Source organism: Panthera onca, chromosome C2, assembly GCF_046562875.1.
Source record: "Panthera onca isolate mPanOnc1 chromosome C2, mPanOnc1 haplotype 2, whole genome shotgun sequence".
NCBI lineage: Eukaryota > Metazoa > Chordata > Mammalia > Carnivora > Felidae > Panthera > Panthera onca.
Genome location: NC_138347.1, coordinates 75,234,672 through 75,248,811, shown reverse-complemented (window position 1 = coordinate 75,248,811; position 14,140 = coordinate 75,234,672). Strand labels below are relative to the sequence as shown.

The window sequence follows — 14,140 nt, the reverse complement described above, 5'->3', positions numbered from 1 at the left end:
TTTTTAGATGCTAAACGAATGTTTCATATAATTTGGCACACACTGCAGAATCAATTATCTCTGTTGGGCAAATATCGGCTCTATCTTCAGATGTTTTGATAGATCCTCATATGTTTTAAAATATGTTCTAATGCTTACCAGACAAAGGTGACAGCTTCACATCTTTCCTTTGAAAGGCGTGCTATGGAAAACTGCTGATCTAATACAGGACACTCCATAAAGGAGTCACATCAGCTGAGAAGTCCAGGAGGGCCGGGACGCCCTGCAGTGACCAGCCTACGTGAAGGGTCACCAGAGAAGCCCCAGTGCTTTATCACTGCGTGTCTGGTGAATTGTGCATGAATGGATGAACGGTCAGTCCTCTTAGTATCATTGCATTCTTTGTTGCCTGGAGAATAAAGTCCAAGGGTCTTCAACTGATATTCAAGGTTTTCCTTGAATGGAATCCAATTTCCATCTGCCTTTCTGTTCTAGTCTCTTATTGCTCTTTCTTATGTGTTGGAGGGGGGTTAAATCACAAACCTGCTACCTCCATGGAGGACTTTGTTCACAAAGTACCCTGTATAGCGGATATTCTTTATGTCTTGGCAGTTTTTCTTAAATTTTTCTTAAAGAGCCCAATTCAGATACCACGTTCTTTTTAAGGACTACCCAGGCCTCTCTCACAAAGTTTTCTTTCATATGGTTATGTAACACTCTGCTTTGCAAGATCTTTATGCATCTACTAGACTGTAACCTCTTAAAAGTGACTTCGTATGCCCTTCTGTAGGACTCTGAATTGAAAGAATGAGGAGCTATCATGTACATCTGCTGGGTTCTTTCTCTCCAACCTGCCCGAATGGCTTTGCTTTAGGAAGCTTAAACTTCCCAGGATGCACTGTGCCAACACCACTGTTTTTATCCCTCCGGCCCTACCCACGTCTGCATCCACAGAGCTTTTACACACTTTGTAGATGGGCCTTACAAATGTTTTCTGATGAGATTAGCACCTTCAGGCCCGAACAATTGGATTTCATCAGTGTTGCCATGATATAAAGGATCCTAACACGCTCTAAAATTTATAAACAAACAAACTGGATGTTCTCTTATATTCTCTCTACCTCGTTTATTCCAAGGTTTATGGCCTGCCAGCCCCCACCTCTATACAGGTCTATACGAACCAAAAATCGGAGATGACCGTGCCGCTGCAGCTGGCCCTATTTTTGTGAAGACATCAAAGCTCTGTTTCACCCCTGTGCACCTACACACCCCCTCATATTCATCCAAGCTTCACTTGATATATACAGCTAGATGCCACACCTCCCAGAAGAAGAGCCAGGCTTGCTTGGGAGGGGTGTGAAGCAGAGAGAAGAAAAAGCAGGGGCACCAGGATCGCTTATTTCCCAAAATAATGTGTGCAGCTGGGTAAGAAGAGCCCAGGAGATGGCTGTGTGGATTTTTCATTTATGTCATTGTTTCCATGTCCCAGGGACCCAGATGTTGGGAAGAAGATGATGCCCCAAGTGTCCATCCTGACAAAGGCCTGGTAGTCACAGCAACTGAGTGGAGTGCTGGACACATCACACCGTCCTTAGACTAATGATCTGAAAAGCAGGCCAGGTGGGCACACGAATGACCAGTGTGGAAGGAAAATTATAAGGCCTTCATGTAATTCAGCTTTGATTGGAGAACATAATGATGAACGGAAGTGATTGTTGCCTCCCTAGATCAGTTGCTGTTGATGAGGAAGCTTGAAAGAATGGTACTCTTTTTGCACACGTCATTTGGGAAGACATGTCCTGGGCAAGACACTACAGATTGTTTGCAAGGAAGGGAAGGGTTTGCAAATAGTCACATCTGTTTCCATAAAGATTAAGTTTGTATTCTTTCTAGATCGTCTCATTATAAAGTTGATCTGCCAAAGGCTATCAAGAAAGATACAGAGTTGAAAATAAAATTGCTTGATATTGTAATAGAAAGTTCCAAGGACTTTTGAGACTAAGTGACTTATTAGGAGATTCTGTTGTTAGAATATTTGTTTATAAAACTTGTTTTTAACTTAAGATTTTCAGTTATTTTCGATGTAGGACTTGAGTTTACCCACAAGCTTTAAGTCACTATGATGTAACTAATTCGGTTCTCACTTAATTCAATGTATGTAAAAAGCTTTGTAGTTACTGTTCAAACTAAAGTACTTGCCAAAGTAATATATCATATCCTCCTTGTAAAATACATTCACAATCAAAAAAAGGACTATAAGTGATTTAGCTTAAAACATAAAGCAGAATCTTGATTTGTTGTGACAAGAGCCAAGGGCATTATCAAACACTGAATCAAAACTAAAAAATATCATAAGAAAATCAGGAAGAAGTTTATAGAAAATATAAAATGAAAGGAAGGTCTTAGCATGCTCTCAAAACCTTTGAAAAAACAGCTGTACCAAAAAAAAATGGGGTGTGGTAGTGACAATAGATAGAATGGTAAATAATTACTAAAACTAGTTTAACATAGTCAAGGTATATTTCTAATTTAGGAATAGGAATGAGGCTTACTTTTCTAATATCTATGACTTATTTAGAAAATTACAGATTGCAGGTTATGCCATATGATGGCAAAACTATAGTAAATTCCCCAGAGCAGAAATTTTACAGGCCAGGTTCTCTGATCAGGACAATAAAACTAGAAATTATTAACTAAATTTAATGAAAAATCCCTTCTTTTTTTTTTTAAATTTTTTTTTTAACGTTTATTTATTTTTGAGACAGAGAGAGACAGAGCATGAACGGGGGAGGGTCAGAGAGAGAGGGAGACACAGAATCTGAAACAGGCTCCAGGCTCTGAGCTGTCAGCACAGAGCCCGACGCGGGGCTCGAACTCACGGACCGCGAGATCATGACCTGAGCCGAAGTCGGACGCCCAACCGACTGAGCCACCCAGGTGCCCCATGAAAAATCCCTTCTAACATACAGATTTAACACAAAATTCAAAACATCAGCTGGGACAAAAAAGCAAATCAAGTCCATTTGCAGACTGTTGAATAAAGAGGACTAGAGGAATGAAAACGAAATCCCTTTCCACTTGAAAAGGAAACCTCTCTATTCTGAAAACTAGGTGGGTCAGAGAAGAAATCAAGTCATAATTAGAGACATGTGAAAATGTAAAGAACGTGGCCCAAACTTTGTTGATCTTGAATGATTTTCTTGTTTCACAAGAATCAAAAGAAAATACTTACATTATAAAGTCAATTCAAACATTACAATTTTTTCAGAGAAAGTAAGAAGGAAGAAAAAGAATGAAAACAGCAAAATTAATAAGTTAGAAAAGAGAAAGCATACAGAATTTATTAAATCTGAGAACTGGTCTTTTAAAGAAAACCAGCAAAAATATCATTCTTGTAAGAATATATGAAAAAGGTAACACATACAGGATGAGAATATTCAAAGAGTTATAAAAGGAAATAAAATTATAAGAACATACGACTCAAAATCTTATGCTGAGACTCAATAATCTCAATGAACTAGAAATATCTGGGGGAAAACTTGTTATGTGAAAACACAGTTTAAAAAGAGGATAATTTGGGGCACCTGGGTGGGTCAATCGGCTAAGTGTCCGACTTTAACTCAGGTCATGATCTGGCAGCCCCTGAGTTTGAGCTCCCTGTCAGGCTCTGTGCAGACAGCTCAGAGCCTGGAGCCTGCTTTGCATTCTGTGTCTCCCTCTCTGTTCCTCCCCCACTCACACTTTGTCTCTCTCTCTCTCTCAAAAGTAAATAAACATTAAAACAATAATAAAATAAAATAAAATAAAATAAAATAAAATAAAATAAAATAATAGAAAGAGGGTAACAAATCAGTCCTTTAAAAAAAACACAAATCTTTCAAAGGAAGGATTTAGAGCCAGATTATTTTACTGGGTTCTTGCAAATTGTCAAGAATAGACCCAGGAGAGAAAAAGTCAGAGTTTTCAAGCCTAATAATAAACCTAACAAAACACTACCCACACACACAAAATCAATCCAACAGGAAATGCAGATATCAAAAAGCTATAAAATTTGGGGGGCCTGGGTGGCTCAGTTGGTTGAGTGTCCTACTTCAGCTCAGGTCATGATCTCACAGTTCCTGAGTTCAAGCCCCATCTAGGGGTTTGTGCTGAGAGCACAGAGCCTGGAGCCTGCTTCAGCTTTCTCTTTGCCCTGCCCCCTTCTTTCTCAAAAACAAACATTAAAAAAAATTTTTTTAAATAAAGAATGAACAAATGGAGAAGCATAATATAGTATGTCTTTAAAACTGAGGACTTAATTGTGTAAACATTATAATTTCCCCAAAGTATCAAAATTCAAAAAAGGAATTTTAAAAAAGCCTTACAATTTATTCTAGAGTTTATCTGGAAAGATGAATAAGAAAGAGAAGTAAAAAATGTTTGAAAACTGAAGAGTAATGAAGATACATCAATCTAACTGCTTATTAAAACTTATTATAAAACTATAGCTAAATAAATGAAACTATAATTTTTAAAGTATAGTGATAGACCAAGAATAAGCTGGCATGTTAATGAGACAGAAAAGATAGTCTAGGAACTAATTAATTGTATATAAATTAATATGTAAGTATATAACAAATATAAAAACTCACATAATATAAATTATGTATATAATGCAGCCATAAATATACATGAATATGTAGGTATGATAAAGGTGGCATATAATCGGTTGAGAAATAAATGATGAAAAGAAATATTAAGTAAAATCTGCTGGGAAAACGAACCACTAGTTAGATAAAGTAGTTTGATCTCTACTTCAAACTGTATGATGAAATTAACATTAGATTTAAAAAGCAATAAAAGAAATTTAAAAAACAAGAGAAATTCTAATCTACCTGATTTTGCAATGGGAAAAACCTCTCTGTGCCTAAAGGCAATGGGAAGAAAATCGCAAAGGAATAAACTCATACAAATAAATAAGAAATAGAAGAGTGACCCTGTTGGAAAAGAATGGATAAAAATGTACGTAGGCAATTCAGAGAAGAGATGGCTAAAATCATGAAAATGTGTTCATCCTCACTGGTGATTCAAGAAATGCACAGAATAAAGTAACTTGCCCAATGTTGTGAAGCTACAAAGAGGTCAAGTTGTATCTGAATTGGTTAGAAAAGTCTTTTACAAAGTGTCTGGATATATATACTCAAAATCATTCTTGATGACTCACAACAGGACAGGACTCGTAACTATTTAATAATGCATGTGTGTATCTGCACATAAGGAGTTTCCTGCCCAGGTTTCTACCACTCATGAAAATTATCCTTCAATACTCCATTAACAAAAATTTTTTTTAATGGAATTACATTTAAAAAAAATTTTTAACGTGTATTTATTTTGGGGAGAGAGAGACAGAGTGCAATTGGGGGAGGGGCAGAAAGAAAGGGAGACACAGAATCTGAAACAGACGCCAGCCAGGCTCTGAGCTGTCAGCACAGAGCCTGATGTGGGGCTCAAACTCAGGACCTGCAAGATGATGACCTGAGCCGAAGTCAGACGCTTAACCTACTGAGTCACCCAGGCACCCCTCTTTTTTAATTGCAAGATAAAGCTGAGAAAATACAGAAAGTGAAAGAAAATAATGGTGGATAACTAGAGGGAGAGCTTGTAAGAATGAGAGCAAGTCACAAAAGCATTATACAACCATTTGTAGATACTTCATTCCAGAGTTCAGCCATCACTTTACCACTGAACTGCAACCCTGGGGAGGGTGGGGAAATGGAAGGAAAATTAAACTTCATATACTCACAGTTTGTGTAGATGGGTTTTCGAAATGGCTTTCCCTTAGAGAAGATAAACGCTGCTGTGATACAGTTGATGGTGGTGAGGGGCCACAGTGTGGTACTCTCAAAACTTAAAACTGAACCAGGAATCAGCGTTGTATTTTCAGTCCCATTTCTCTCCAAACTCATATTCATTGAGAAATTACTTTTGTTGTCCAGAAAGCACTCACTACAAGAGAATCGCCAACATTTATAGGATTTTCTATTCTATTTTTATCCAGGTGGCGGGAAAACAAAAAAAGTTTATCACTGCCATGGGGTCTCAGCTTTCAGATTGTCCCAGCCAGTAACTACCAAGACATATTTTGTTCACCTCTTGCAATGACAAAGCAGAAATAACACTTAGAACAAGTCAAAATTATTCTTTGTCTCTCATTCCATTTAGAACAAGTGATTTGTGTTGAAAGGGCTTGGATGATAATTTTCTATGAAATTCCTTTCAGTTCAGAACAAATGAACCATGGCTGCCCATGTGTGTGCATTCGTGCATGTTGGGGGAGGGTTGTGGTGGGCACATGTGTGTGTGTGTGTGTGTGTGTGTGTGTGTGAGAGAGAGAGAGAGAGAGAGTATGTATGTGTTGTTTTCTCTTCTGAGGACTAATATAAGCCTACTACCTTAGGTCCTGAGTATGAATCTGCCTGCTCTATATCACTCTCTTCCTGAGGATCCAAAAATGACCCTCTCCTGTTTCTGAGTGTCAGTGGCTCTATTTTGCTAATAAATTAAATGCCAACTTCTCAGGCAAGCCCAGAAATCTTCGAATCTGGCTTCCTGCCCTTATCTTTTGCCAGCCCTTCTCTGCTCCTTATACTCCAAACACATAGGAAAATTTTCTGTTCCCCAAGTACTACAGTTTGCACACGCCTGGGTCGAATACTCTATTCCGTCTCCATCCCTCTGTTGTCTTTAGTTCACTGGAAAGTTTGCCTACTGCTCTCTGTTCTTGCTTCTAGTGCTGTATTTAGCTCATTGTTCTGCAATTATTCATTCACATGTTTTTATTTTCCACCCCTGGGATGAGAGTTCCTTGAATATGGAATTTCTCTTTTGGGTTTACTTTGTTGTGATTTTACCCAAATTTACAACACCTTAACACCTAGCACAGAAATGCCACAGAATAGTTCCTCAGAAAAACATTTGTTTAAAAGATGAGCCTTCCCAGTCCAGATTGATCTATTTGCAATGTTTATTTTTTTTAATCTCCAAACTCACAAATTAGTTTGTATCAGCTTTCTTGTTCAGCTTGAAACTTTTTACTCTTGTAACTGTTTATAGATGAAATTAGTTCCCAATAAATAGACTTAAGTCTTAATATCTTTGGTTCCCTAGGGTCCCACAATGTGTTTGGCATATGGTAGATGTTCAATTAATGTTTGCTGAGTACATTAATGAAACAAATAATCAGTAGTCACAAAATGTTTTTGCACAAGACAGATAGACCAGAAGGCCTGAATTATAGAGTTTAACACAAAAATATATTTATTCTGTTATACTTACATTGCAGATAAGAGAGTTAAGATCTAGTGTTGCAGGGTTAGTGATAAAGGCAGGACTACCTAGCCATCATCCATTTAGCTATCCCTGCTTGTCTCCCAGATTCAGAATTTTACTTATCTGAATATATGCCTTCCGATGAGGAGAAAAATCTGGTTTTGAGACAAAAATGAATTCTCTACTCCAAGCAATAATACTTGAATTGCTGAATTTAGGGTGTAAATGGCAATCTTAGACATCATTCAGTAGTTTTCAATCTTTCACTGGTTGCTGGGGCTCCGGTGCTTCAGGAGCATCATGGAGTCTGTGAAGAGGAGTTTGTCCAAGCCTTACCTCAAGGCTTGAAAAACTCAAGCTAATTTAAGCCAATCTCTCTTGTAAATCAGAGGCCAGCTGACTAAGTCCATAGGCCAAATCCAACTCAACACCTCTTTTTGTAAATAAAGTTTTATTGGAACATAGTCACACCTACTTTTTATTGATTGTCTATGTCTGCTTTTCACTGCAACAGTAGTACTGAGTAATTGCAACAGACACTGTCTAGTCCAAAGAGCTTAAAGTATTTACTGTCTAGCCCTATGTAAGAAACGTTTGCTGACCTCTGGTCTATATGATAACCAAACCACCAGGGAATGAATGCATTCATTTACTAAACACATTTAGTCTACACATTAACAACCAATGTGAAGATCTTCCCCCCCCCCCCCTCCACTGACATGGCTCACCCCAGGACTCCACCTATTAACTGTGTTTGGTGTTCTATCCTGACATTGGTAGCATAGAACCCTGGAGACCCAACTGTTGTTAATTAAAAATTTAGGGTGTATGTTCAACCAAGTTGTACAGTGACATTGGGCACTCGTTGTATCACCTTCAGAAAGGAAAACTAAAAAAACTGAACTTTACCTGTATCTGTAGACCTCACAATACCAGGGCTGCTTCTTCACATAGAGAAATGCACAGATTTGCACAATGCAGGTGAAACAGGTGTTCAAAAAGACTGAGAGCAGCAGAGGGGGAGAGAGGAGCTGTCCGGCCGGTCGGTAAGGAGCCAGTTTGGGGTAGGCATGAGTTGAACTCACTGAAAGACAAATGCATTTTCCCCTATTACAGTTTCATTATTGACAATAGAAGATTGAGATGCCTGTTATCTTGAGACTTCCGTTAGGATTCAGATTCAGCAAACATGAACTCAGGGTTTACATCTAGGGAAGCACATTGCTTAGGTGTATATCCAATGCTACCAGCCTTTGCCTCTTCCATGCTTTTGTTTCACCTTCAGAAACAAAAAGTAATAGGTTTAAAAGCTCTATAAATAATACATTTACCATATTTCATGGTGCATATATTTTCTTCACAAGATGACCAGGAAATGTATGTAAAATAGAAAGGTGGCCTTCCACATGGATAAGCAGTACTATGATCTCTCAGTGCTGGTAGGAAGGCAGAGAGTTTAAGATAAGGAGAGTAAGAGGCATCAGGCTAGATTAATCTTCATATGCTGGAGATTATGTTTTAAGTACCGATTTTATTATTCATTCATCCAACATTCTCTGAGCACTTTAGTGTACCAGGATAGATGCTAGAGGTGTGTTCTGTTCCCTGCTGGATAAGTGTGTAAATGGAGAACTGCTAGAGTGTATTAAGCTTGGTTAGGAAAAATAACTCAAAACAGTCTTGCTTCCAGATGAGAGTATTAAAATGTATTATAGCTTTGATCCTAGAGTTTATGTATTTTTTTTTAATTTAAAGGATAGGCGATAGGCAGAGATTAAACAGAACCACAAAAACAACAGACTGCATCCTTCTTAGGAGCCATATGTTCTAACAAGCTATTGAAAATGGAATGTACTTTACTTCTTAGGGCAGTGCAGGGAAGAAGCATGGAAAAGTCAGGAATTAGATACATTACATCAAAGGTTTACACAAGAGTCGTGTCTCACTTCTTGTCTTCATAGCTGATACCTTTTCCTTTTTCATAGCAAATCATTGGTTTCTTTGATGTAAGGAAGAAAGTAGACTGTGTATGCTGAGGTTTGTGTTCATGAATGAAGGGGTAGGGTGGTAGGAGCAGGTGTCCAGTCTGGGATGATAAAACTCTAAAGTAGGTCTTCAGTTTGCTCGGTGGGTTCTTGGGTAATCACCTGAACCCTCTGGTACTTCATTTTTCTCAAGTATAAAATGAATGTGTTGGAATATCTAAATGGTCTCCAAAGTCTCTTCCAACTCTTTTACTCTAAAGCTCTATGACTCTCTAAGGATTTACCTTTTTTTTGCTTAAGTTTATTTATTTATTTATTTATTTATTCATTTGGAGACAGAGAGAGTGAGCAGGGAAGGGGCAGAGAGAGAGGGGGAGAGAGAATCCCAAGCAAGTTCTGCACTGTCAGCATGAAGACTTGATGCAGGTCTTGAACTCACAAACCGCGAGACCACGACCTGAGCTGAAACCAAGAGTCAGAGGTTTAACTGAATGAGCCACCCAGGTGCACCTAAGGCTTTACCTTTACCAATTTAATCAATAGTTGCCTGGGACAGTGCTAGGCTGCAAGCTGTGAAGTATGCACAGATGAGGAGGTCATCTCATCTGCCCCAAAGAACTTGAAGTCTAATGGAAGACAAAGACGGGTTGTAATAAAGAATTTGGTTGGCTTTTATTCCCAGTTCCTGGGATGTATCCTCTAAGTTGTTGGGATTTCCTAAGTTGATAGGAGTGTCTTTATTCATGATAGCAATGATGGTTTATGCAAATAAGATGACAGATGGCAGGCATAAAGAGAGTTGGTGATAAAATGATAATCCAGCATATAGATGCCATGACACCAAAGGTTGAGATCAACTTGGGGCATCTGGATGGCTCAGCTGGTTTAAGCATCCAACTCCTGACTTTAGCTCGGGTCATGACCTCGTGGTTCATGAGTTCAAGCCCCACATCAGGCTCTGTGCTGGCAGTGCAGAGCCTGCTTGGGATTCTCTCTCCCTCTCTCTCTCTGTCCTTCCCCTGCTTGCCCTCTCTCTCTCTCTCAAAAATAAATCTCAAAAAAAAGAAATTTGAAAAATAAAAAGATTGAGATCAACTTCATGGCAAATGATTCCACCAATCATGTCTAAATAATGAAACCCCAATAAAAACTCTAGACACCAAAGTTCAGGTGGATTTCCTTGTATGGCAATCCTCTGCATATTGTCACACATTGATATTCCAGGAAGATAAGGCAAACTGACACCCCACGAAGAGGACAATGGATGTGTGGGGATCCTCCCACCAGACCTCACTCTCCCTTTGGCTGGTTCTGATTTGTATCCCTTTGCTATTATAAAACTGGAATCATATGTATAGCACTTCCCTGAATGAGTTGTTGATATGAATCACTGAACCTATGGGGAGAAGAAGAACCCCCCAATTTTGCAGCCAGCTAATCAGACTTGTGGGTGTCATGGGGACCCCCAAACTTATGGCTGAGGTCTAAAGTAAGGGCAGTCTTGTGGAGGCTGTGCCCTTAAGTTGTAAAGTCTGGCCTCACTCTGGATGGTTGGTGTGAGAAGTCATTGCATGGCACTCAAGGAAGGGGCACCATGTGGACTGTGGTCAATGCAAGGAGACTGTGCCCTGGGGCCACAGAAGGCAGAGAGGCTACAGTGTTTCTAGTTCTTCCCATGTTCCTGCACTCAAGGAAGAAGACGGCCACCAAATGACTAAGTAGGCTGTGGATAATGGAGAGAAGTCTAATTGCATCTCTGTGTATTCTGCTCTCCGGTACTCTCTTTCTCAGATGCTCGCTGAGCTTCTGACTTTTCTTTTACACAGAGACTGTGCTAGATTGAATTATTGGCCTCATTGTGGTAGAGTGCACTTTACCACCCTTTAATTTTGGTTTTGCTTTGTGATTTTCTCTGGCCGAAGAGATGTTAGAGGTTTGAGGCCTGCTTGCATGGCAATGCTCACTCTCTGTGATCATGCTCAGGTCTGTTAGGCCAGCCTGGCTCCAGAATTAAAAATGTGGAGCTGACTTGAATGAAACCCCTAACCTGGGGCAAGACCAACTGATCTACCTCCTAAAACAGATCAGATTCAGCTGACCTAGACCAGCTGACTATCTACAGAGCAATGGTATTGTAAGCCACCGGGTTTTGGGGAGAAGTTTGTTATACAGTAGTAATGTGGTAATAGCTGATTGATAGAGTCCTAACATAAAGAATATTTTAACTTTTCCCATATTAGAAATCCTAATACTTTCTGATAGAGAATGTGTATATCTGACTATAAAATTAACGGCTAGCGTTTAAGGGCCCCTACTATGTTCCAGAGGCTATGCTAAGTGTCTTATACACATCATTTCTTTTTTTTTTTTTCTTAATGTTTATTTATTTTGAGAGAGGGGGACAGAGGGCCAATGGGGGGGGGGCAGGCAGAGAGAGAGGGAGACTGAGAATCCCAAGCAGGCTCTGCACTGTCAGCGAGGAGCCCGCTGCTAGGCTCGAACCCACAAACTGTGACATCATGACCTGAACTGAAATTGAGAGTCAGACGCTCAACTGACTGAGCCACCCAGGGGCCTCTAAACGTTATTTCTTTAAAAATCAATGCAAAATAGTTATCTCTATTTTACAGGTGAAGAAACTGAGCTTCAGAGAAGTAGGGTCCCTTATGTAAAGACCCATAGTTTGTGAGCAACAGCGTGGTAAAATAAACTTAAGTCTGTAAAGCCCCCCATTCTCTGCTCTATAGCATATCACAGTAGTGTGGATTTCATGAATCAAAAAGGATAAAAAACTTTTCTGAATTGCCCAGATTTCTTCAAAATGATGATGATATATGCAATCATGTTGCATGGAGAGAAATGTAAGCTTGTGAAGTGTTATATTTTATTCAGAATTAATCACTCTCTCCTCTGAGAGTCCACAGCACATTACTCATTTTGCTGCCCTGTAGTGAGGATGTCTCACATTAAATCTAGTCGTTGACACATGCACTCAGCAGACTGTGAGCTCGTTGAGGGAGGAAATCTAGGCTCATACCATTTCCTGTCCCTTACTGAAATTAGTACAGGGCCTGCTATGTGGGAGGACCTAGCAGTTTCAAATTTTTATTTTCAAAGGATACTCATAATTTTTCAGCATTATTTGAATATAATGTGGGTGTGATTCTCCTAAATAGTTGGCTTGCTTTATATTATGGACATTTCAAGTCATGTAACTCAAATTTCCAGAGCCTCCTGAACCCACCTGAACCACATGCAAGATTTTGAATGTGCCTCACGAGGCTTTTAAGGTGAAAAGATCTCTGTCCTCCATGATACTCTCCAAAGGGACCAAGAACCAAAAAAAAAAAAAAAAAAAAAAAAATTTACGATTCTTTGAAGCAATGTTGGAATTTATGTAAGAGATGCATTTACATAATGGATGGAGTCCCTCCTACAGCCTTTTTCTCTGGACAGTACCTCCTTCCACACACTGAAATGGTTGGCCTGAATGGAGCCAAATTACATGACCTCATTTTCATTCACAGAAATGACTGGCTTAAGGTAGACATCTTACTCAAGTTAGGTCAATGAATTTTCTCTCCAAAATATTTGCAAATGAGACACCGAGAGGCTGAGCTAATTAGCTGTGCAAAGACAAACAGAAAGGTTATGGAGATTCAATAATAGAGACACCATTTAGGGTCATTTGCAAGGCGAATGAGTTTAAGTCAGATGAAAACAGAGTGGAAAGGAGAAGAAAGAGACAAGATGGTTTCTTGGAAATAAAAAAAGTGGCCTCTGTTTTTCACTCTTTGGTGTTCTAGTCCTTCTCTGGACTGGGTGCTTCTGAGTTTCTAGTCTCAGATTTTTTCTGAGAATTATATTCATAAACATCCCCCTATCTCTATTTTCTTGATCTAATTTGAGTGGGTTTTGTTGAAGAGGATAGAGATGCAGCTAGAACAAATTCCTTTCAAAATGGCTCCTATACCTACTAGGGTCAAATTGAGCTTTAAGACATACATTTTCTTAATTGACTTCTCTGACTTCATTTTACTATTCTGCTTGATTTCCCCTTTAATATAGCTTGTCTTATTAGCTACCTTTGTGTTACCTTAAAATCTTGTAAGAACAAGGCAGGGTATATATAGATATGCAGGTGCATAAAAAATTAAATATGCAGTGGTATTGTCTTTGTACCATACTAATTCAGGCTTGAGGTTAAACACCCTAACCTGGGAACCTGGAAAGAAAAGAGCCTTGGTGAGAGTGATTTTATATTAATCATCCAATTGTCAATGACTACTAACATCTGCAGATGAATGTCCACGGTTCTCAACCCGGTAGTCAAGTTCTATGATCTGACCCAACTCATCTTTTCAAATTGCATCTCCCGCTGTTCCTTTTCACATACGCTACAGTGTGGTCAAATTGAAAAACTCATGCCCCAGCTCTCTCTTGCTCATGCTGCCTCATTCTACTTGAAAAGCTCTTCTTTTGGGAAAAGATTTTTGAAATCTGTCCATCCTTTCTATTTTGGTGCAAATGTTACTTCTTCCATGAAGCCATCCTTAGTATTTCTCTTTTCTCCATTGCCATCTCTGCCTATTATCAGAAATAACCTCTTGTTTCTCTGAACTCCCAAAGCACTTGCTGTGCTCTGGCACTCACTACTTTTGACTTTCATTTCCTTCATACATTTGTGTGAAGCCCCCTCCCCAACTAACTCTATACTTCAGTGATCAGTCTTTTCATGCCCCAGACACCTATGTGCCTAACATATAGTAAGAGGTGAACACATCTAAGAGGATGTTGAATGGGGCTTTTCCTCTGTCTGGGGAATTTTACTGAATCTCATATTTGATAATGATAAATCCCAACTGAAT

At 39.1% G+C, this 14,140-nt stretch overlaps 1 protein-coding gene across 1 annotated transcript in view; it reads right to left on the bottom strand.

The window, feature by feature from the left end:
• LOC132677873 (putative cation-transporting ATPase 13A5) overlaps positions 1–14,140 on the bottom strand; it is a 74,930-nt gene that overhangs the window by 6,905 nt on the left and 53,885 nt on the right. Inside the window, exons 20-21 of the mRNA XM_078453124.2 lie at positions 8,197–8,371; positions 5,762–5,964 (exon numbers count right to left, since the gene is read on the bottom strand). Coding sequence (XP_078309250.2) covers positions 5,762–5,964; positions 8,197–8,371 — 378 coding nt within the window. The remainder of the gene's footprint in view (positions 1–5,761; positions 5,965–8,196; positions 8,372–14,140) is intronic.